Below are 20,955 nucleotides of genomic sequence, written 5' to 3'. Positions count from 1 at the left end.
CGTGCTTGTGCAGTTTGATCTTCACTGTCGCACAATCTCGTGCCGTACGTGCCGGCTGCAGCTTCTAATTCATTCTTCATTTGCACTCACATTCCCCAGCTGAACCACCTTCTAACCTCACTTTTTTCTGTTTTTATTTTAGTGAATCGATCCGATCCGCACTGACGACGTTTTGCACGCACGTTCACGACGCGCGTCGATCAAAATCCGATACGATGGTTCCCTTTTTTGTTGTTGTTGTTTTCGGTACAGCACGCCAAACGCCAAACCAACCACCAGCACCCGAGGAAGCCGTACCCGCGTGTGTGTACATCGAATCGCGTACTGACGAACCGGCGGCAACCGGCGGAGTGGCCAAGCGAGTGTGAGCCAGCGCGCGCGCGCACGCTCGCGCGCCCCTTACTCTCTCGCCAGGTGAGGGAAACATAAGGGGGAGGAGACCGACAGGGCAGGCGGCCCCACACCCAACACAGTTTCGTTGTTTTCTTTTCCGTTCGACCTGGTCCGATGATTTTTCACAACGACAGTGATGGCCAACAACAACTACAAAGCGATGTGGCCCCACGAGGCGAATTAAAGCCCGGTTGCGTGGCGGAGGGGCGATGGGGGAGGGTTTGCTTTTCCCCCCTCCTTCTGCGGGAGAAGTTTTTGTTTTGATCGACGGTCGGATGCGCGCAGCTACTGGTTGCTGCTGCTGCTGACCGCAACCGTAACAATAATGTTGATGATTGTTGCTGACCGTCGCTGGAGATAGGGTAGGAAGCGGGTGTGGCCGGGAAAATAAGCGACGGGGTTTGACCACGAAGTTCGATAGGGAGAGAGAGAGAGAGTCCAGAAACCGTTTTGTTTTCCCGAGGGAGAGTCAGGCATGTATCAACAATCATGGGCGCTACATCGTATCCGGAGCTTATTTTTTGAAGAACTTTTATGGTGCTCCAATGTGCGTGATTTATGGCTTTCAATTGACAGTAAAGCAATGAGTAGAAACAATTAAAGTAGGAGGGGATACTAGAACTTTGTTTCCAATTTTTAGGATGTTTTGTTTTGTTGGGGAACATCGCTTTGGCCATTTAACCTTTTTTTTTTAAATTAAGTTTGTCTAGTTTTAGGTAAATCATATTTAAAAAAAATGCCTTACAAGATATAATTTGATATTACACGATTTTAGTTAATATTTGTTTTTACTCTCCTATCCTTTCAGCTGTCTAAAATATGCTAAATTTGATGCCACCTTCGTGGCACTAAGCAGACAGCAGACATCAGGGTCCGAAATGAAAAGCCCCCTCCGCACCGGAAACCATTTAGCCGTCGTGCTAAAAATGCTATGTACCAGAGCGATATTGACCCGACGGCGGTCACGGTGAAGGACAGCGATTATGTGATGCCCCCCATGGGGGGGGGGGGGAACCCGCCGGCATTTGGCTAAATATGCTAATCACGGACGGATTTTGATTATAAAGTTCGTTGCTCCATCCCTCTTCCGCTCTTACTGGGAGAGCGGGTAATTGTTCTTACCAGTCTGGGTAAATGAGCCCGGCTTAATGCGTCACCCATCATGCTCGGTGCTGAAGAAGGAAAAACTTACTTATGCTTTCGTCGAAGTTTACTCACAAGCGTTTAAGACAAAAGTGGCATTACATACAGTGGCAATAAGGGCTAGGGACCAAAAAGCTTGGCAACAAATAGAAACCAAACCGTTTTTTGCTCTCCCTCCCATTGCACACTTTTCATCGGCGCTTTTACTCACCGCGCGGAGGTCGCGAATTCGATCAAACTAATTATTGTTCGCATACTGTATGAAAAAGATGCCCATTTTGTGCGCAAGCACTAACTGGAAAGTAGGGCAACGGGAAATGCATAACGCAAGCTAAAGAAAAAGGGAAAACGAACGTTCACTTTCGGCGAGGTTTGGGTGAAGAAAACGTGAAGGTAGAATCGTTAGAAATTAATATTGTCTTCGTTGTAACAGTTTTCTTTTTAGAATGATAAAGCTTACGAGCGTACGAATGAGGGGGAAGCAACACAACATACCGCCTGTTACGACACCGCTTTCGTCGGCGTTTCTGCCTGTGCCGCTGCCGCCACCAACGCCGATGTCTGAACTCCCTCCCGATTGGGAAGAAAGTTTAAAATCATCAACAGCAGAAGAAGATCCTCCTTTCCAACAAAACTGAGCGCCGCTTGGTTTGCGTGCCAGCCAGCCAGCATGTGTGGCTTTTTAATGTGTTAATCAATTGCCTTATTAATTCATTATTTCCTCCCCACCCCGGCCAGCGGAATCGCAATCGCTTTCTGGACGGTGAGCGGTGATGAACGTCCGCGCGTGATACGCTAAACACAAGCCAGCGGCGGCGTGTGGCACTATTGGGCATATTAATAATCAACGCCGCTTGTTTTTTTCTTTCTCCCTCTCCCATTTCATAGCCACAAAACACAGACACAGACGAATGGACACCGCTGCCGCCGTATGGAAAATGTATAGGCAGGCAGGCAGACAAGCGACGAGCCGACCAGTTCGGCGTATTGCTTATTTTGCAATTGGTGGATTTGAAAATTCACTTTCTCTAATGAAGAAAAACTTTCCATTTCCATCGCCCGATGCATCCGTGTGGCGATGTAACAACGCACGCTCGCGCTCATTTGTCTAACTCTGCCTTTTCGTAATGAGGCGCCACGTGGCTTAGAACACTGAAGTTGTTACTTACCCGCTGCCAAACTGCATCGATCCGCGCGGCGCACGTACGGCCATGCCCGGTCATCCAATCGATTGCCGTGCGGCAATAGAGGTGACAGGTGTGCAGCAGGATCAAGAAATGATCCATAAAACCGGCCATCGCGTTGGCGATCGAGGTTGTTTTGATGAAGCTTCAATCAAACTGTCTCTTTGGGATTGACTCGAAGCACAGTGGCACCTTTAAACACACTTCAATGGCACAACCGTCGCGCAGCAGAACACCACACACACGCTCATCACTCCGTCATCGGTATGCTACCAGCGAGCGACTGAAGGGACTAACGCCGGACCAAGCAAATCACAGGGCAGCAATGACCGCAGGCGCGAGCAAACACACAAAAGCATAAGCACATGCTTCCCTTTACCGTTTGTAGCCACCAGCCGTCCAGAACCCTCGGTGCGTGTGTATGAGTGTGTGTATAGTTGTACGCCACCGGTAGGCCGTTTTGTGTTTCAAATGGTGTTTGTCGGACGGAACGGAATCATCCAATTCGCTTCACACCGGAAGGGAGCGTGATGGGGTGGCGCACATCCGTCCGGGAGCGGGAGCGAAGTTGTGCCGAGCCTGAAACTGGTAAAACGTAAGGAACCGGCCGCGAAACCCCGAGTTCTAAGGGCACACCTTGCCCGGGCGGTAGCAGTCGTGTGTTTCTTTCTTTCGCCCTTCGGCTGAAACCAATCTAGAAACGATATGCGAGCGGCCAATGAAGGTATGTGCAAAAAAACCTCTCCTACGTCAAAGCGGCGACCGTTTGGGAAGCCCCACAAGAAGCTCTTGTTGCTGATTTTAGGTTGCAATTGTTTCTTAGAGGGTTTTTTGTTTGCCTTGTCAGATACAGAAGGCCAGAACAACCTCAATATGTGAAAGACAGTCGAAAAGGAAGGGGCAAACATAGTAAGACGACCCATTAAAAGACAATTAAACGTTTCAACAATGCAGAGAGGGGTACCGGGCGTGTGGGATACACTTTGTCAATTGGATGCAGTTTTACATCACGCATCACGTGCCACATGGGAGGGTGATTTTGTATAAAAAAGCTCCCGACTTCCCCTTGTGGATTATTCGTCCACAAAAGCTATTCGTCTTTTTTTCTATTATTACCTCAGGTTACTGTCGGCCGCAGACACTTAAAGGATGTAAGAAATAGTCACGCCGGTATCGTTTGTCGCCTTGGAGGTCATTCAATGGATGGTGTTACGGTAAGGTAATCGAATTGTGTAATTTTATACTAGCAAAAAGGCTTCTCTTTTGGGATTTATTTTGACAATCTGTCATAAATAAGCTAATTTAATGGCTATCTTAATTCTTGTTTCTTACTTCTAGCAGAGCCGATTGTCTAACTTATCTACTTAATCCACTACTTAAGCCAAACTACACTTCAGCAGCACCGTATCGTCCACCCCGTTCGCATCCGTATCGAGCGGACAGTCGTAGTAATAGAACAGCTCGTGGTTCCACTTGGTAAACGCAATGTAATCCAGATCCAACCGTTGCCGGTTGTCGTTAAACTCCAAAAACGGTCGCTTCTCGCCATCCTTCGTCAGCAGCACGTTACCATTATCGAACACTTCGAGCCGAAACATCATCGGTCGCGTTTTGGACAGCACATTCGGTGTCAGCTGAATCTTGAGCGGCGTATTCACGTACTCACTGTTGCTGGTGCGCGTGTGACGATTAACTTCCGAGTTTTGATTCGCCCAGCCGGAAAGACCTGGAAGGATTTGCAGTGAGTTTGAATTAGTGATTGTAAAAAAAGAAGTTTTAGTCGCAGTCGAATTAGTTCCAGCATTAGTTTTCAGAATCGGCTCCGGAGTCGGAATTGAATTCGGCATCTCCATGAGAATAGGCGTTTAGGTCCTATTCAGCAACAATTGTATGAATACCAAACCTGCTCAAAGGATCCAAATTTACTTGTAAACGATCCTTTCTAACGGAGATTCCGGAACTGATTCCATTTCGGAATCATCCAGGTTTCAATTCCATAATTAAAGCTGATTCCGGAACCAATTCCAGGTGTTAGTGTCGGTCTAACCAAGGCAATTCTGATTCCAAATCCCGATCCGATTGCGATTCTAATTTCGACTTCTGCTCAGGGATCCGAGTAGAAGGCAGATTTCAATTACAAAACAAAAACTGATTCCGGAACCAATTCCAGGGATTCCAAATCCGGATCTGATTACGATTTCTGAGCCAATTCCGATTCCGGAGCTGATTCTGATTCCTGGGCTAATTTCGACTTCGACTCAGGAATCCGAATTGGAGGCGGAATTGATTGCAAACACAGAATCGGACAGATCGCTTCTGCAACATCCAGATTTCAATTCCAGAACTAATACCGGAGCCGGATTCCGGAGCCATTTCCAATTTCCAAGGCAATTCTGATTTCCAACTCAGATCCGATTGCGATTACTGAGCCAATTCCGATTCCAGAGGCGATTCTGATTCCTGCTCAAGAATCCGAATCGAAGGCGGAGTTGATTGCGAACACAGAATCGTTATCAGACATCCTACCTACTAATTTGAATGCCAAAATGTTCCTTTCGGGAAGCAGCGTTACTTACAAATTTCGGACACACTCTCGCCGTAGGGAAAGCGCGACTTGCCGAAGCGTATAATACCGTCGGTCGGACCGACCATGCCCACCCGTATGTACTTGGAGTTGTGCGTGCGGCCGACGTATCGGAAGTTGTCCGTCGCAAAGTATTCCAGCGTTTCGTTGTAGCCGGGCACAGTATCGTACTGAAGGCATCCTCGAACCGCTGCAAGTTTTTTTTTGAAAGATCGTTACTAAAATATCGTCATAAAAGAACTTCAAAATACGTACCTTCAAATGGGTTGCGGAGTTGAGGAGTGCTGCTTACAGCGGATGAAGCTAATAGAACTAGAAAAGGTACCAGCGTGAAGAAGAGCTGCTTCATTATGCTTCCTAACGGCCCGTTGCGTCACCACGAACTGTCTTTACCGTCTCGCCGAAGCAGAAGACCACCGCGCCTCTTGAGTTCTCAGACACACACACAGAGAAAAACCAGATAAACCAGTTCCAGCTCTAGATATCGAAATCGTTCGGGTGCGGGAGAGCTTCCGTTAGTCCGCGAAGGTCACCTTCGATACCGCGCTTTATTGAAACAAACTCTCCACCCGCCGGCCATTCAGCTGCACCCTCAGCAGCACGTTGCCCCCGTGCTGCTGCAAGAACTTCTTCGTCTTCGGATCGACCGCCAGGCGGAGCAGCGCCGTACTGCCATCGCTCGGAACTGGTTTGCTTACCGTGCCCGGGCGCTGCAGTGGATCCTCGTACCGGACGCCCTGCTCACGCAGCCAATCGAGATACTTCGCCACGTCCGTGTACCCAACGTACCCGTGCGAGTCGCAGATACCGCTCTGCTTGGCGTCCACCGCCGAGAACGACGTCAGCCCGCGCAGAAACCAGTAGCCGCCCATTCGGAAGAACATTCCACCACCGCTGTCCCCGTTGCAGCTGGACGTACCGTTGCGGCTGCCGGCACAGTACACCTTCGTCGTCAGCACCTGGCTGAAGAGGTTCCGATCGCTGGCGAGACAATCTTCCGCACTCACGACCGGTATGTTGGCCTGCCGCAGCTCAGCCGACGTTGTGCTCTGTTCGGTCCAGCCCCAGCCCACGACCGTGCCGTATGTACCGACCAGCTGCCCGATGTCCTGCCGCTCCGAGCGGATGCAGACGGGCTGCACGTAGTCGTCGTACGTGAACTGGGTTTGCATCTTCAGTATGGCAATGTCGTCGTCGAACGTGCGCGCACTGGCCCCGGGCGGCGAGATGACGTCAAACACACGGTTTTCCTGCACGGTCGGGCCACCGACGTCGAGATCGAACAGGCCGGCCCGCACAACCAGCCGGCCCGCCGCGATCGGTCGTTGGTTTTCCACCACACAGTGATACGCTGAAAACAGTACAAACAAACCAAGCGCTTGAGGGATCCCTTACTCATTACCAATGTTTCCAATGCGTCATATATACCCGTCAGAACGGTGTCCCGGTTGATGATGGTGCCGCCACACTTGTACGAGGTGCGGCGGATCGACTCACGGTGAAACACTGCCACGTGCCACGGCCACATGCCGGGCGTGGACGCTGTACCGCCAAAGATGAGCCCTTGCTTCAGCACCTGCACCTGGCCACACTGTTGGGCCGATATTTGCTGAGGCGTTAGTAGGACGGATGTCAGCAGCAGCGACAATAACACAAGACCGGCCATGATGGCTGCAAACGTTCGACTAACACAAACTCCCTGAGTGTATGTGTGGCCTTGGTTTCCTTCCCGGCTAATCAGCTGTTTTGCTGTGTTAAAGATCATCGTTCGCCGGTTGCGTTGGATCCGTACAAACAAACACTAGCGTAGACAAAATCCGGTTTCGTTGCGGCGGTTACCGCACTCCACGGCGGAGCCTGTTTGAGATGACGGTTATTCCCTTGTGCTGCACGTACACCACCAAGAGCACGATCACGCTGTTTGTTTATGGGAATTCCCCAAACGGAGCCCTATCCCCCTTGAGGCAATTCGATCGAAATAAGCGAAGATTTAAGAATTATTTTAATATTTATTATTTCCAATTCCCTTACACCGTTTGTCCGACCTTACCCTTCAACCTCAAGCAAGGCTGCAGCGCAGCAGCACCGACTCCTCTCCCACCGCCCCTGCCCCACCATCGTTCAGCGGACAGTCGTAGAAGTAGATCAGATCCACGTCCCACTTCACGAACGCCATATAGTCCGGCGGGATCGCGTTCTGACTATCGCTGTACTCGAAGAACGGACGCCGTTCGCCGTCCTTCGTCAGCTGCACCCGCCCATTATCAAACACCTCGAGCTGGAACACGAGCGGGCGCGATTTGTGCAGCAACCGTGGCGTCGACGCCTCCTTCAGCAGCACGTTGGTGAACGATTGATTGCGGCGCCGGGTCTGGCGGCGCGCAACCGACTGCGTATTGCTCCAACCGCTGATGACCAGCTCGACGACCGCCTCGTCGAACGGGAAGGCCGACCGGCCGAACCGAATGTGGCCATCGTTCTTGCCCACGATACCGATCCGGAAGTAGCGCGAGCTGCTCGTGCGCCCCACATTGCGGAACGTGTTGGTGGCAATGTACGTCGGGGTGTCGTTGTAGCCCGGGACGTCATCGAACTGGAGACATCCCTTGATCGCTGCAGGAAATCGAGTGGGAATGGATTAGCGGAAGAGAAATGTAAAAGAATTGCAACACTCACCATCGAAGGGATTGCTGTGCAAAGTGTTTGCTGTACCGGGGCTAGCCGATAGAACGATCGCTAGGATGGCTAATGGCGCGAACGCGATCATCACGCTGCTGGTGCTGGGGATGAACTGCGTCGTGATTAGTTCGAGATTCCGAGCGTTTTCTTAAAACCGGCTTCCCCTATCGAGCGTCAAATCTTGACTTCAAGTAGACCCACAGAACCAACACAAACAATGATCAGTGGAATAATCATCAAAAAGTAAGTTAATTATTGTTCTGTACAGTAGATCAGTATTGTAATCTGATGTAGAAACATCACATTTTTCTTTTTTTGGATCATTTTATTCCAGATAGCTTTTGTTTCTGATTTTAGTTCTTCTAGGCGACTTAAGACGGATTCCATTTTGTACCAAAGTACAGTTCAAAATCAATGTATCGTGCGTCGTATTCACATCCATCCAACGACAATCGTAGAGAAAAACCAACGATCAGCTTGTCCATTTAATCCAACTTGAACGGGGGTCAAGAAAGGTAATGAAATAGTTCGTACTAGTATGACGCTATAAAATCCCAAACCGCTGATTTGAGTGAGAGCATCCCATGTTGAAGATTCGATTCTAAGGCTTGCGGAAAAGTGCATTATACCTACAGGTAGTACCCGAGCTGCACGGTACCGCTTATACGCGGATTTGGAGTTACGCGAATTACAACCGTTAGAACGAGTTACAACCGTTACAAAGAGTTACAATCGTCGTCGGTCCTAGATCTGCCATTCGGGGTTTGAACCCATGTCGAGACCAGCCCATTCAGCTCATAGATTTTTGTTACGTTTTCGGGTGGTTCGTAATATAACACACTTAACACACGCGTTTTTACTAATACAGCTAACAGGATACTTTTATTCCGCTATTTCCTAATCGCGTTCCTACTCGCCTGACCGCTTATCCGAGAGTCCCCGCACGATCTCTGGCTAAACCCGAACACATTCACGTTCCGAGGCGCGCAGCTCCTGAGTGCCTAAGGGCGTTTTCTACTCGTCACAACAATTTCTTTTAATTTAATTTTTTTTTATTTATTTATTTATTTTTATTTTTTTTTTTGGTTTACAGGATCCTTTCCGCTCTAAAAAGGACAATCGTAGAAGTAGATCAATTCCCTTTCCCACCTGTTAAACGCCATATAATTAGCGGGGATTCGGCTACTGTCTTGGAACGACAGGAACGGCTGCGGCTGGCCATCGATCCGTACCTCCACCCGTCCCTCGTTGAACACTTCCAGCACAAACATTAGCGGATGAAACGGAGACAACAGATTGGGAGTTTGAACTTCGACGAGCACATTGTTCGTTGCTCGGTTACCAGCCGTTCGATACTGGCGCCTTCCAGCACTTTTGGTGTTTCGCCATCCTCCTAGCACTGTGGTAAGTTGAAATGTGTACACTAATTCGCTAAAACCAACTAACCCACCACCGACTCAGGGTCACCTTACCAATCTCAATCACATTGCTATCGTATGGAAATTGCGACCTTCCAAACCGTAAATGTCCATCCATTGGGCCTAGTACAGCAAATTTGAACACCTTCGAGCGATCGGTGCGGCGTACGTGTTGCAAGTTGGCCGTTGGGAAGTAACTTACCGGACCATTATAGTCTATCGCACCGTTGTACTGCTTGCAGTCTCTGATAACTTTAAGAAGAAAAAAATGGCAGTCAATATCAACGCATGTCTTACACAATTTTGCCACTTACTATTGAACGAGTTATTCGCCAATGCTCCAGCAACCAGCGCGAACACAATTATTGGTACACCTTTCAGCGAACTCATTTTACTTCCTGCTGAGTGATGCACCGCACGGAACTGCAATTTAATGCAGAGTGTGATGCACTATAAATAGTTTTATCTTTGCGCAAGTTCTGGGGATTTTCAGACGTACAAATACCATTTCACTTTATCTTAGTATCGTTTGGCTGATGATACAAGAGATAACAAGTGAGTGATAGCATTTGATTTGCAAACGTATGAACAACAATATATATATTACTATCATGTCTGTGTACATCTTTTACGTTTGCCTTGTTTAATGTTAGTTATTTCAATATTGGTATTTCATTCTTATCTACAAGTGTAGTAAGATTCTAAGAACATTTAGTTTCTTTGCTTTTGTTAAATAACAGTTTATCTTTCCGTTAACCAGATCTTGCCGGAAATCATGTTTGACGGAAGCAGCAACACGACTTTATTGATAAGATGTTGCAAGTATTATCCATGCTCTGCTTCTTTCGTGAGTGGATCACGAAGAACCTAACGATTATCATCATCATCTTGGCTATGTTAGCAGAACGTGCTGAGCCGTGAACGTGCTCAAGCGTGACGTGTTCTGTTGTCGTTAAAAGTTTTATTATGTTGGTATAGTTTCTTTCCCATCTCTTAATCATTCCATGCCTACAGAGGCTACTTTTGCTCTTCACATTTTTATTAAGTAATTAGTAATACAACCAACCGTCAGCCCTTGCACCTGCCAATTTCGTGTCGTTGATCGCACTTTAGTTAACCTGCATTTTACCACCTTCGTAACAAATCGTAGCGTTCGTATTCACAGGACAATCGTAGAAATATACCACGTCGTTATTCCACTTGGTGAAGGCCATATAGTTGAAGGGAGTTTTCTTGGCATCGTTGAATAACAGGAATGGGTAATCCTGCCCTTCGATCCTAACCTGAATCGTACCATCGTGGAACAGCTCGACCAGAAACACGGTTGGACGATTAGCGGACAACAGCTGCGGAGTCTGTACATCGGCAAGCGCAAGGTTCGTATTATTATTCGATGCCGATCGATGCTGTCGTCTTCCAGCGCTCTGCGTGTTGGTCCATCCTCCAAGTACTTGAAGAGAATCACATTAACAAAGTATCCTAAGAAGATGTATTATTAACAAGTAACTTACCTATCTCTATCACATCCCTGTTGTATGGGTATAGAGAAGCGCCGAAACGTAGGATGCCATCAGAGCTTCCTTGCACGGCAATCTTAATGAGCTTGGATTTGTTTGTATTCTCGACGTGCAGCAGATCGTTCGTCGGGATGTACATCAGTGGATCGTCATAGTTTGCCACATTGCCGTACTGCTTACAGCCTTTAATGGCTTTTCAACAAAGTAAGAACTACTTGCTGCTGTATGCAAAAGATAGCTTGTAAATGCTTACCATCGAAGGAATTCGCGTGAAACGCATTAGATGGACATATAATGCTAATCACTACAATTACTGCAACGATTAGAAGTTTCATGATGATATCGTTGTACACAGACCGTTGTGTCGTACCGTCGTGGACGATAATAGCAATGAATTCGTGATTGTGTATACATTTTTACTATATATACCATTCAGATTCAGAACTCACGCTATCGTACTGATAGCACTGATAAGATAAGCATTTGTGGAAATCTTATCTTAAGAAATCATCATGTTATGAAGTGCAACCTACAAAACGTTTATTGACACTTTATAAACGTGATGCCGTGATAATACTCTTCACAAGTATGTAAGCTCGGAAGTCGCAGATGAACCTGATAATGAAAGCCCATTTCCCATACAGGATGCGCGCCATCTAGTCATCTAGACATGTTACGGTTATTCTGAGTGCTTCAAATCTCTATACTAAGATATTATAAGTGCAGTAATACTATGTTAGCAAAATCTAAACATTAAATATTACCTTACTTCACTTAACAATTGAATTTTAATAGCATCATCAAAACTCTAAGGCACCAAATGATAAGATGCAATATTTCTTTATATTTTATGAAGTATAAAACCCATAAGAATACTATATCCCATGATCACACTACGTGACTTCTCGACAATCACTCTACATAGGGCAGTCGTAGAAGAAAACCAAATCCTTATCAACCTTTGTAAAGGCCATATACAGCGTGACTATTTTTGAAGCGTCCATAAACCCTAAGAAAGGATAGTCTTGCCCATCGTGAAACATTTCCTTTTTGCCGGTGGCCCATATCTTCAGTTTTAGCATCACAGGACGATACGGGGACAAAAGATTCGGTGACATCGCCCTGGCCAAATCGTTGTTTTTATACTCATTTGACGAATTCCTGTACTGAGTACGCCCGATTGACCTCGTGTTATTATGACTACCCAGCACTGCAAAGAAAGAACACTCGTCAGTCACACTTCAATTGGCAATATACACTCTTTTCAAACCTACCCACTTCGGACACATTCCGGTCGTAAGGATATACATGATTAGACAGCCGAATAACACCGTCATTCGTTCCCAGGATTCCGATTTTGTAGTACTTAAATTCACCATAATCAACTGTATGATTAAGGCTGCTGGTAGGGATATATTCAAGTGGATCATTGTATCCCAACTCCGTGTTATACTGTTTACAGCCTTTTATCGCTAAAAAAAGACAACTTGTTGGTGCAAAAACGTATCTACACTACGGGCACTAATTTTCATATTACTGACCATCGAAGTCGTTCGAATGACCTGCTCCAACGTGCAGCAAACTAATCACTACAAACATCACTACAGGTGCAATCATCGTGATTGTGATCGTGATCGTGATCGTGATGTTTAGATGGGATCTTACTCTGGCTGTATTACTAACCCCGGCTTGCTTCACAATGCACCGACTGTGCACTCTTGCAATAGACTAAAATCATTTCTTCGTAATGCTTTATATAGTGATCAGGACCTCAAATATTCTCAACCATGTTGATAAGGCAACCCACCTTGATCTTTGAAATAATCTTCAAGACAGTAGCACGGTAATCATTGCTGCAACGCTGTATTTAACAAGTATTTAAGTTCAGAAGAAGGTTTATTTTCACCTGAACTCATGAGCTATCTCCTAGGGAAGATGCGCGTCATCTACTTACGTACGGAAAGCTGGTAGTTAATTACCATAATTAAACTGTTTTCTCGCTTTACATGGTAAAAGAATGCCCATAGTTTTCTGTTGCTAACGTAATTCACTATGAATTGTTAAATAAACCTGTAATTCTAGAGATTCTTAGAGGTGAAAAGCTTTATAAATAAGATATCCTAACCCTTTTTTCTTTTTGGCGTAACAACATAGGCGGTCATGCCGGCCTATAAAGGTTTTCGAGCTTTATTCCGTACCACACAGTCTTCTTCTTCTTCTTCTATTTGGCGAGAGGGGATGTATCCTCCTATGTTGTACAAACGTTTGTTTTAAACAACATATTCAGAGGCTTACTCTCTCTTTTAGACTTCGACTGTCTAGAGTCATATGTCTTTTGGTTCGGGAACGTCTTTTCTTTTTCTTGTTGTTTTTTTCTGTGTTGTGTTGTTTGCTATTTCATTGTCAGCCATGTCAGTTGTTTGGATGTATCTGTTTATAGGTTGGTGTATACTTCTTGTATTAAGATTTAAGAATATCTTTTCTTTTAAATTTCGATGTTGTTTTCTTTCATGAAACGGATGATTTCTTTTATCGTTGTTCCTGTTTTTCCTTTCCAATTGGTTATAAAATTATTCCAAGATATGAGAGTGTTTGAGTCTCTTTGATTTTTGTATTTTGTGCAGTAGAAAATTTTATGGCGTCCCGTTTCCGGAGTATGGCAAGTTGGACAATCACCGTTTTCTTCGATCTTCATTTTAGCTAACCAATATCTCGATAGGTCATGGCCAACCAGTAATTTATTTGTTGTTTTGATTTCATTTGCGCTTAGTGGGATTTCGTCGTACCAAGGTTTAAATTGGAATTCTTTATGAAATTCTTCTAGTTTCTTCCCTTTCTCTCTACACTCTGCTGTGTACCAATCTTCAGTTTCTTTTCTCATTGTGTTCTTTATGTTGATTGTTGTGTCACTTATTCGTAGTTTGTTTTCAATTATGTTTTTTGATGTGCTTCCTTTTTTGGCCAATTGGTCGGCTTTCTCATTTCCTGCTATGTTTATGTGTGCTGGTATCCATCTTATCTCAGCATTGAGTTTTTCGCTTGTTTTTAGGATGTTATGTATTGCTTCGTCTATGTAGCATTTCTCTTGTGCTTCTTTTAAAATATAGCATGCTGCCTGGCTATCTGTATATATTGTCGGGTTTTTTAGATTATTTTCATTGGCAATTTGTAGGGCTTTTTCAATTGCTGTTATCTCTACAGAAGTTATTGGTACCGTGTTTTTTAGCTTGAAGTGGGATGCTATATACTGATTTGGTTTGTTGTGTGGTTTTATGTAGATGCCAATTCCACATTTATCTTCTATTTTGCTTCCGTCTGTATATACTATCGGTTTCTTTTTTTCCAGGTTTCTGATTTGTTGTTCAAATTGTTGTCTCAATATTATTTCTCTATGAGGGGTATCTTTTGTAATTTCTTCGTCTGGTTTAGGATGAATTGGGATTTTCACTTCTATGTTATTTATTTTTATTTTTGCCATTTTTCCAATTAGTTCCCTGTTTTCGGTAATAATTTTTTCTACGTATGTTTTGTTTTTTTCTGCGATTCTGTTTATGTTGGTTGTTATTTGATTCTGATGGATTTTTGAATATGTTATTGTCTTTAAAGTTTCTTTTGTTGCTATGTATTTGCTTCTTATGTGTAGTGGTACTTCAGCAGCTATTGCCATTAAGGAGTTAATTGGTGTGGTTTTGGTGCAGCCTGTTATTTTTCGGAGTGATTGGTTTGCTATGGTTTGGAGTGACTTTTTGAGTGTTTTTGTTGCGTTTCCTATGTAAGAGGCCCCTTGTTCCAAAATTCCCCTGATTATGGCTCTGTGGACTACTATTGTTTTTTTCGGGCTTAGTTTGTTGTTTTGGTTGCAGATGCGTCGGATTATATTCAGTCTTTTTCTGGCCTTGTTTTTAAGTTCTTCTATTTGTTTTCTAAACTTCAAATTTCCATCTATCCATGCTCCGAGGTATTTATACGTGGTTACTTTTTCGATATTTGTATTATTTATTTTTAGTGTTATCGGGTGCTCACTTTTTCCAAAAACCATGAACTTGGTTTTTTCGATGTTCATCGGTAGTTTTAGTTTGTTTATTTCCTCTACGAATATGTTTAGGGATCTTTTTAGTTTTGTTTGTAGTTCTTGGGCTGTTTTGGCATTTTGTATAATGATGAAATCATCTGCATATTGTAATAATTGATTACCATTTATTTTTTTGTGGATTTGACTAGTATATATGTTAAACAAAGTCGGTGATAATACGTCCCCTTGTGGTAATCCGTCTGAGGTCAATTTTCTGATTGTTTTGTTTTCAGAAATCATTTCTATTGTTCGGTTATTTAGGAATGCTGCGATCCATCTGATTACTTCCAATGATATTTGGTTTTCTTTTAGGGTTTTTATAAATTTTTCTGCATCTACGTTGTTATATGCATTTGATAAATCCACATATATGACTCCGGTAAGGGTTTTGTTTCGCTTGTTGTTGTTTATTTCGTTTACTACGTATGTGATGCATTGGTTTATTGAATGATTTGCTCTGAATCCAAGAGAAGTTACTGGTATTATCTTGTTTATAGCACATTCCCTTAGTAATTTTTTTAACACAGCCATATTTATTATTTTTGTTCGTGTTGGGAGTAGTGAGATCGGTCTATAGTTTTTTGTATCATTAATGTTTTTTCCCGGTTTGGGTATCGCTATCACTTTGATTTTTTTATACTGTTTTTTTATTTTACCTTTTTTCCACATTTCGTTTGCTTCCGCTATCATTACGCGTCGGGATTCTGCATTAATGTTTTTTAAGATTTCGTATGAAATGTTGTCAGAACCGGGGGCTGTGTTTTTCTTTTTTCTCAACAGTTGTTGCCATGTATCTTCATCTAGTATGTTTTCTGGCGTTGGTATGTTTTTATATAAATTTTTATCCCCTTTTGTGTTGTTTTTAAAATTGTCGTTTAAGAATTTTTTTGCCTCCTCCATGTTGTTTTCAATTATATTTTCTTTTTTGCTGTTCTCTTGTTTACCTTCCATTCTTTTGGTCAGTTTCCATAGTTCGTCAAGGCTGGTTCGTGAGTCTATGGAGTCTAGTTTTTTTTCAAAATTTGCAATTTTGTTCAGGCGTTTTTGGAGTCGGAATTGTGCTAGTGTTTTTTTAAATTCTATCTCGTTATTCGTAGTTTTATTCTGGTTGAATGTCTTTCTTTTTTCGTTTTTTTGTTGCCATGCCTTTTCGGTGGCTCTATTCCACCAGATCTTTGGTCTTTTGAAAGTCATTTTTGTGTTTTTTTTGATAATCTGCGATATTTTTTTGCATATTTCGTGGCTTGTATTGTTCTCTGTTATTTTTATAGCCTTTATTTCGTGATATGCCTTATTTTTATTGATTCGTTTTATTTTTATGGGGGTTATATTTTCTTGTATTGTCGTGATGATTGTTTTGTGGTGAGTTGCCCCCATGTGGTGTTCTAGTACTTCCCTTTTGCATTTGTCTATTAAGTTTTCTGTTATTATGGTAAGGTCTATTGCTGTGGCTCTTTTATTGGGGTCTGTTGGTACGAAAGTTATTTCGTTTTCGTGTAGTAGAACGAATTTAGATTCTTCGATTTCATCGATCAACATTTTACCTTTTCGGTCGTTGTATGGGTTTCCCCATACCGAATGGTGGGCATTAAGGTCAGCTGCTATCACTGTTTTTGTTGTTGTATGTGGATCATTTAGTATGTTTTCAATAATTGATTTCAGTTTGTTGCAGTTTGTGGTAGGGGATGCGTAAATTGATATTATGTTTATTTCGTTTTGGCTTATTGTCAGTTCTGTGATTTGTATTTCATTGTCGTATTGTCTTTGTTTAGTTTTGTATTTGATGTCATTTCTAAGATAGATCGCAGTTCCACCGTATCCATCTTCTCTATGGTTTGTAATAAGATTGTAATTTGAAATTTGTGCCTTTTTTTCTGTATCTTTGTTCAACCATGTTTCCATTATGCATGCTGCCGTGATGTTTTGAGCGTTCATTATTCTTTCAAGTTCTTCTTTGTTTTTGGGTAAGCTATTTATGTTTGTTTGAAGTATGGAAATATTTCTGGCCATTTTATTTCAATTTGTATTTGTTTTTATGTATATATATATTTGTATTTATTTAGTTTGACGATTTACGGGCTTTCCTTGTTCGGTTAATTTGTCTTTCGTGATCAGTTGTGTCGGTGTCGGAGGAAATTATATCATCCATAACCAGTCGTTTTCCGGTAACGGTTTTGTCTAAATCATCAATTTTGTTATAGTCCACTCTTGTCATGGATAAGGTTTCTGTACTATTGTTTCTGCTGGTTGATGGATTTTGGTTGTTATTGTAAACGCTACTCTTTTCTGGTGCTTCACTAGTATGAGGCTTGTATGTGGTCGGTCCTATTTTTGTGTTTTGGTTTTTTGTCCCTTGTTGTGCGACCTCTGCGAAAAGTCGGTTGTTGACACTTGTTTTGTTATATGTGTTGTAGGTGTTTTTTTCTGTTTTGGGTGCATGTGACACCGTAGTGCACTGGTTGGTCACAGTATTGACATGTCGCTTTCTGTCCTCTATAGAGGATTTTAATTATTTCCCCCTTTATTGTCAGGAATGACGGGATTGGTTTTTCGATTTTCATATTTGTTGAACGGTTGCCGTCTTTTATTCCGGCGAATGGGGACGGGGCTTCCCAATATGTATTAAGTACTTCCTCGGGTTTTCCATAAGCCGCGAGGATTTCTTTTATTTCTGCGTTAGATATGTTAGCCGACACATCAAGGATTTTCACCACTTGCGTATTGTCCTCCATTTTGATGGGGACGTTGAACTCGGTACCATCGCACAAAATGCCATGTTTCCCATCATGGGCTTCCACAAATTGCCTAGCATGGATTGGATCTTTCATTTCCACGCTAATAATGGGTGCCATATTTAAGACCTGCACCTTCTCTAGTTTATCTGTTTCCAACTTTAATACATTTATTAGAAATTTAATCGCTTCAGCCCTGGATGGCTTTTTCGGTATCTGTGAAAAATCTACCCGAAAAGTAGCGTTTTGTTTCGCGGCCATTCTGTTTCGCCTTCTTCTTGGAGCTATTCACTGGTTTGTTTGTGTTTAACGTGCTATCACTTTGACTTGTAATCACGAACTGGTACCACACAGTCGGATAGTCAGTCCTTGCTACGGGGGGACGGTTAGCAAAATCTTATGATAAAGTGTTAACAATTAACATCAATGTAAAAATTAAAACTACAAGACTTTGGATGATAAGATGCAATATCTATATTTATAGTAATATTTATATTTTATGCACTTTAAATATCTTGAATAATTCCATGATCATACTATGAGCCCACTCAACAATCGTTTTACATTGGACAGTCGTAGAAAAAAACCAAATTGTAATCACGTCGCGTAAATGCCATATAGTTAACTGGTAATTTTTGAGTGTCCATAAATCCTAAGAAAGGATAATCTTGACCATCGTGAAACACTTCCTTCTTGCCGTCAACCCATAGCTTGAGCTTCAACATGACTGGACGAAACGGGTTCAAAATATTCGGTGTCAGCGCTCTAACCAAATCGGTGTTTTTATTCTCATTCGACGAAGTCCTGTACTGAGTGCGGCCGGTCGATCTCGTGTTGCCATGGCTTCCCACAACTATAAAGTAACGATATTCATCAGTAACACTTCAACAGGCTGTTGTGTATTGAATTTTAACTTACCAATTTCAGTCACATTCTTGTCGTAAGGATACATATAATTTGAAAGCCGAATAACACCATCATACGTGCCTAAGACCCCTATTTTGTAGTACTTAAATTCACCATGATCAACTGTATTCTTTAGGCTGTTGGTGGGGATGTAATACAGTGGGTCATCGTACCCCATCTCGGTGTTATACTGTTTACAGCCTTTGATCGCTAAAAACAACATAGTTTTTTTACCAACATGACACCACTAGCAGGGACTTGCTCTCAAATTACTTACCATCAAAATCGTTGCCATGTTCTTCTGCCTCGATGTTTCCCAATCCAATGGCAAGGAGAATCACCACAAATCCAGAAGTGATCATCTTAATTGGGAATGTATAAGTTTCATATAACTATGCACTCAGACTGTGTACTAGATGCTTCAAGATGCACTGGGAATGCAGTGTGGTCATAGTTTGGAATCATGATTTCCTGATGCCTTATATAATGGACAAGATCCCAACCATTCCTGTTGATAAGGTAATCTACTTTAGTCTTACAAAGTCCATTAATATCTTCAAAGATAAGGCAGACTTAGTTGAAATTTTATGACATAGTTTTAATAGATTTGAAAGAGAAACTTAACGTCCAAGCGCAAAGTGGTGTAAGGGGATGCCGCAGTTGAGCTTAAATCCAACAATTGAAATGAATGGTAGAATTTATAGGTTGAAATAAAGCACTTAGACGTCTAATTAAAAGTGCTCTTAAAGTAGTAGCGAATCACTGGAAGCGACCATGCACTTCTCTTAATCTCTACATGATGGTTCAAGTGTTTTAGAGAGAAAACAAACTTCTCTTTCTCGTTCAAGGTTGTATTTTTCAATCCAGAAATGCCTTCAAGTTCCAACAACTACCGCTCGCAGAATGAGATGAAGATAGGCGACTTTAGTAATTAGATCCTAATGAATTGTCCCGCACATAATAGTTTCAGGATGCGCAGCTCCATCCTAAGCTACTTCTTGGATTGAAAAAAACTTGTCAATCCTATGTATTTATTTTTACAAAATAGTTTATTACTTATTGCTTCCCCTTTTACTATATGTTGTGAGCTAACCTGAACCGGATGGATTTGCCAGCGGTAACTCACCGTTGATAGGTAACTCACCGTTCATCGTTTGCGCGGTCTACGGGGTTGATTGGTGAACACGCCGCACTTGGTAACCGGCGAGATTAGAGAGCGCGTGTGATAGGGAACGATTAATTTATGTATCTGTAACCTTACGTTAGAATATATGTGTGATTCTGTGTGCTTAAGTTAAAAGTAAAACGCGTGTACCTCAGTGTCTACAACAGAATGAAAGGAACATAACACTTTAGAATTATTCACATACAAGAGATATACTTGCCCTATATTACATAAATATCACTCTCTTTTTATCTATTCATCTTCTCTCAATTTTAAATTCGTAGTTTTAAATTCATCTCAATTTACGTACATTTTACCATCTTCGTAACAAATCTTAGCGTACTTATCTACTGGACAATCGTAGAAGTATAACACATCGGTTTTCCACTTAGTAAAGGCTATGTAGTAGAAAGGAATCATCTTTGTATCGTTGAATAACAGAAAAGGGTGATCCTGTCCATCGATCCTAACCTGAATCGTACCATCGTGGAACAGCTCCACCACAAGCACAGTTGGTCGGTCGGCGGACAATAGCATAGGAGTCTGTACCTCGGCAAGCACGGTATTCGTAGCCTGGTTTGATGTAGATCGATGCTGTCGTCTTCCAGCGCTCTTCGTGTTAGTCCAACCTCCAAATACTTTTGTGAAAATGCAAATATATTTCAAATTTACCTTTTACAGGGTATATATGTTATTAACTTACCAATCTCTATCACCTCCTTGTTGTACGGATACAAGGAATCACCGAACCGTAGGATTCCATCGTAGTTTCCTTGCACGGCTATCTTAAAGAACATGGATTTGTTTGTAAATCCCAAGTTTTGCAGATCAGTTATCGGAATGTAAGTCAGTGGATCATTATAATTCCCCACATGGCCATACTGCTTGCAACCTTTAATGGCTTTTAGATAAAAATTAATAACATATGTCTGTGTTAAAACCAATGATTTCAATGCTTACCATCAAAATAATTGGAATGAAATGCATCAGCATGGAATAGAATGCTGATCACTACATTCACTGCAACAATAAAAGATTTCATCTTGATTGTCTGTAGTCAGACCAATGTGACGTACTGTTGAGGATTATAATAGCAAAACGCTCGTGGTTCTGTTTATATATAGAGCGTGACTTTGTATTCTTCTCTATCGTACCAATGACT

At 42.7% G+C, this 20,955-nt stretch overlaps 9 protein-coding genes and 1 long non-coding RNA gene across 13 annotated transcripts in view; 1 reads left to right on the top strand and 9 right to left on the bottom strand.

Annotated features, from left to right (window-relative positions):
• Positions 1-2,834, bottom strand: part of LOC121594906 — a 270,610-nt gene extending 267,776 nt beyond the window's left edge. Inside the window, exon 1 of one of the 4 annotated variants that reach the window (XM_041918726.1) lies at positions 2,706-2,834. In XM_041918726.1, the coding sequence (XP_041774660.1) occupies positions 2,706-2,834 (129 nt within the window). Of the gene's footprint in view, positions 1-90; positions 341-2,705 lie in introns of those variants that run through there. The other 3 variants (XM_041918734.1, XM_041918727.1, XM_041918730.1) reach the window with 3 other exon arrangements.
• LOC121594915 lies at positions 1,391-4,955 on the top strand. The gene is made up of 6 exons (XR_006005052.1): positions 1,391-1,906; positions 1,970-2,299; positions 2,425-3,444; positions 3,842-3,939; positions 4,062-4,461; positions 4,891-4,955. It is a non-coding gene; the product is annotated as an uncharacterized LOC121594915 (long non-coding RNA).
• Positions 4,097-5,686, bottom strand: LOC121594912. Its single transcript, XM_041918739.1, has 3 exons — positions 5,560-5,686; positions 5,297-5,494; positions 4,097-4,446 (listed from the first exon to the last, which is right to left on the bottom strand). Exons 1-3 carry the CDS (start codon positions 5,651-5,653, stop codon positions 4,097-4,099), a joined length of 642 nt encoding a protein of 213 aa, XP_041774673.1. The 5' UTR covers positions 5,654-5,686.
• Positions 5,687-5,780: 94 nt separating this feature from the next.
• On the bottom strand, positions 5,781-7,029 carry LOC121594910 (chymotrypsinogen B-like). Its single transcript, XM_041918736.1, has 2 exons — positions 6,733-7,029; positions 5,781-6,655 (listed from the first exon to the last, which is right to left on the bottom strand). Exons 1-2 carry the CDS (start codon positions 6,968-6,970, stop codon positions 5,853-5,855), a joined length of 1,041 nt encoding a protein of 346 aa, XP_041774670.1. The 5' UTR covers positions 6,971-7,029; the 3' UTR covers positions 5,781-5,852.
• A 264-nt stretch (positions 7,030-7,293) lies between these two features.
• Positions 7,294-8,158, bottom strand: LOC121594911. Its single transcript, XM_041918737.1, has 2 exons — positions 7,981-8,158; positions 7,294-7,917 (listed from the first exon to the last, which is right to left on the bottom strand). Exons 1-2 carry the CDS (start codon positions 8,069-8,071, stop codon positions 7,364-7,366), a joined length of 645 nt encoding a protein of 214 aa, XP_041774671.1. The 5' UTR covers positions 8,072-8,158; the 3' UTR covers positions 7,294-7,363.
• A 678-nt stretch (positions 8,159-8,836) lies between these two features.
• Positions 8,837-9,846, bottom strand: LOC121594913. Its single transcript, XM_041918740.1, has 3 exons — positions 9,716-9,846; positions 9,456-9,653; positions 8,837-9,382 (listed from the first exon to the last, which is right to left on the bottom strand). Exons 1-3 carry the CDS (start codon positions 9,789-9,791, stop codon positions 9,090-9,092), a joined length of 567 nt encoding a protein of 188 aa, XP_041774674.1. The 5' UTR covers positions 9,792-9,846; the 3' UTR covers positions 8,837-9,089.
• Positions 9,847-10,425: 579 nt separating this feature from the next.
• On the bottom strand, positions 10,426-11,304 carry LOC121593470. Its single transcript, XM_041915804.1, has 3 exons — positions 11,172-11,304; positions 10,913-11,110; positions 10,426-10,851 (listed from the first exon to the last, which is right to left on the bottom strand). Exons 1-3 carry the CDS (start codon positions 11,251-11,253, stop codon positions 10,511-10,513), a joined length of 621 nt encoding a protein of 206 aa, XP_041771738.1. The 5' UTR covers positions 11,254-11,304; the 3' UTR covers positions 10,426-10,510.
• A 311-nt stretch (positions 11,305-11,615) lies between these two features.
• LOC121594043 lies at positions 11,616-12,734 on the bottom strand. Its single transcript, XM_041916911.1, has 4 exons — positions 12,726-12,734; positions 12,460-12,646; positions 12,193-12,390; positions 11,616-12,128 (listed from the first exon to the last, which is right to left on the bottom strand). The coding sequence occupies exons 2-4, from the start codon at positions 12,533-12,535 to the stop codon at positions 11,836-11,838; spliced, it is 567 nt and encodes a 188-aa protein (XP_041772845.1). The 5' UTR covers positions 12,536-12,646; positions 12,726-12,734; the 3' UTR covers positions 11,616-11,835.
• Positions 12,735-18,282: 5,548 nt separating this feature from the next.
• LOC121592337 lies at positions 18,283-19,070 on the bottom strand. The gene is made up of 3 exons (XM_041913738.1): positions 18,906-19,070; positions 18,641-18,838; positions 18,283-18,575 (listed from the first exon to the last, which is right to left on the bottom strand). The coding sequence occupies exons 1-3, from the start codon at positions 18,988-18,990 to the stop codon at positions 18,283-18,285; spliced, it is 576 nt and encodes a 191-aa protein (XP_041769672.1). The 5' UTR covers positions 18,991-19,070.
• Positions 19,071-20,019: 949 nt separating this feature from the next.
• Positions 20,020-20,665, bottom strand: LOC121594456. The gene is made up of 2 exons (XM_041917722.1): positions 20,497-20,665; positions 20,020-20,431 (listed from the first exon to the last, which is right to left on the bottom strand). Exons 1-2 carry the CDS (start codon positions 20,588-20,590, stop codon positions 20,091-20,093), a joined length of 435 nt encoding a protein of 144 aa, XP_041773656.1. The 5' UTR covers positions 20,591-20,665; the 3' UTR covers positions 20,020-20,090.
• Positions 20,666-20,955: the final 290 nt, after the last annotated feature.

The sequence above is a fragment of the Anopheles merus genome, chromosome 2L (genome assembly GCF_017562075.2).
Source record: "Anopheles merus strain MAF chromosome 2L, AmerM5.1, whole genome shotgun sequence".
NCBI lineage: Eukaryota > Metazoa > Arthropoda > Insecta > Diptera > Culicidae > Anopheles > Anopheles merus.
This window is presented reverse-complemented; position numbering and strand designations above follow the sequence as displayed.

What these genes read in the sequence shown, in the direction of transcription:
- LOC121593470 (XM_041915804.1), bottom strand. Translation starts at nt 11,253, where the DNA reads ATGAAACTTCTAATCGTTGCAGTAATTGTAGTGATTAGCATTATATGT. An exon ending in TCACGCGAATTCCTTCGATG is followed by an intron (nt 11,111 to 11,171) that starts GTAAGCATTTAC and finishes TTTGTTGAAAAG; the next exon opens with CCATTAAAGGCTGTAAGCAG. An exon ending in CAGGGATGTGATAGAGATAG is followed by an intron (nt 10,852 to 10,912) that starts GTAAGTTACTTG and finishes ATTCTCTTCAAG; the next exon opens with TACTTGGAGGATGGACCAAC.
- LOC121592337 (XM_041913738.1), bottom strand. Translation starts at nt 18,990, where the DNA reads ATGATCACTTCTGGATTTGTGGTGATTCTCCTTGCCATTGGATTGGGA. An exon ending in ACATGGCAACGATTTTGATG is followed by an intron (nt 18,839 to 18,905) that starts GTAAGTAATTTG and finishes TGTTGTTTTTAG; the next exon opens with CGATCAAAGGCTGTAAACAG. An exon ending in CAAGAATGTGACTGAAATTG is followed by an intron (nt 18,576 to 18,640) that starts GTAAGTTAAAAT and finishes GTTACTTTATAG; the next exon opens with TTGTGGGAAGCCATGGCAAC.
- LOC121594910 (XM_041918736.1), bottom strand. Translation starts at nt 6,970, where the DNA reads ATGGCCGGTCTTGTGTTATTGTCGCTGCTGCTGACATCCGTCCTACTA. An exon ending in CCGGGACACCGTTCTGACGG is followed by an intron (nt 6,656 to 6,732) that starts GTATATATGACG and finishes TACTGTTTTCAG; the next exon opens with CGTATCACTGTGTGGTGGAA.
- LOC121594913 (XM_041918740.1), bottom strand. Translation starts at nt 9,791, where the DNA reads ATGAGTTCGCTGAAAGGTGTACCAATAATTGTGTTCGCGCTGGTTGCT. An exon ending in GGCGAATAACTCGTTCAATA is followed by an intron (nt 9,654 to 9,715) that starts GTAAGTGGCAAA and finishes TTCTTCTTAAAG; the next exon opens with TTATCAGAGACTGCAAGCAG. An exon ending in TAGCAATGTGATTGAGATTG is followed by an intron (nt 9,383 to 9,455) that starts GTAAGGTGACCC and finishes AACTTACCACAG; the next exon opens with TGCTAGGAGGATGGCGAAAC.
- LOC121594456 (XM_041917722.1), bottom strand. Translation starts at nt 20,590, where the DNA reads ATGTTCTTTAAGATAGCCGTGCAAGGAAACTACGATGGAATCCTACGG. An exon ending in CAAGGAGGTGATAGAGATTG is followed by an intron (nt 20,432 to 20,496) that starts GTAAGTTAATAA and finishes TTTTCACAAAAG; the next exon opens with TATTTGGAGGTTGGACTAAC.
- LOC121594911 (XM_041918737.1), bottom strand. Translation starts at nt 8,071, where the DNA reads ATGATCGCGTTCGCGCCATTAGCCATCCTAGCGATCGTTCTATCGGCT. An exon ending in GCACAGCAATCCCTTCGATG is followed by an intron (nt 7,918 to 7,980) that starts GTGAGTGTTGCA and finishes GATTTCCTGCAG; the next exon opens with CGATCAAGGGATGTCTCCAG.
- LOC121594043 (XM_041916911.1), bottom strand. Translation starts at nt 12,535, where the DNA reads ATGATTGCACCTGTAGTGATGTTTGTAGTGATTAGTTTGCTGCACGTT. An exon ending in TCATTCGAACGACTTCGATG is followed by an intron (nt 12,391 to 12,459) that starts GTCAGTAATATG and finishes GTCTTTTTTTAG; the next exon opens with CGATAAAAGGCTGTAAACAG. An exon ending in CCGGAATGTGTCCGAAGTGG is followed by an intron (nt 12,129 to 12,192) that starts GTAGGTTTGAAA and finishes CTTTCTTTGCAG; the next exon opens with TGCTGGGTAGTCATAATAAC.
- LOC121594912 (XM_041918739.1), bottom strand. Translation starts at nt 5,653, where the DNA reads ATGAAGCAGCTCTTCTTCACGCTGGTACCTTTTCTAGTTCTATTAGCT. An exon ending in ACTCCGCAACCCATTTGAAG is followed by an intron (nt 5,495 to 5,559) that starts GTACGTATTTTG and finishes AAAAACTTGCAG; the next exon opens with CGGTTCGAGGATGCCTTCAG. An exon ending in CGAGAGTGTGTCCGAAATTT is followed by an intron (nt 4,447 to 5,296) that starts GTAAGTAACGCT and finishes AAATCCTTCCAG; the next exon opens with GTCTTTCCGGCTGGGCGAAT.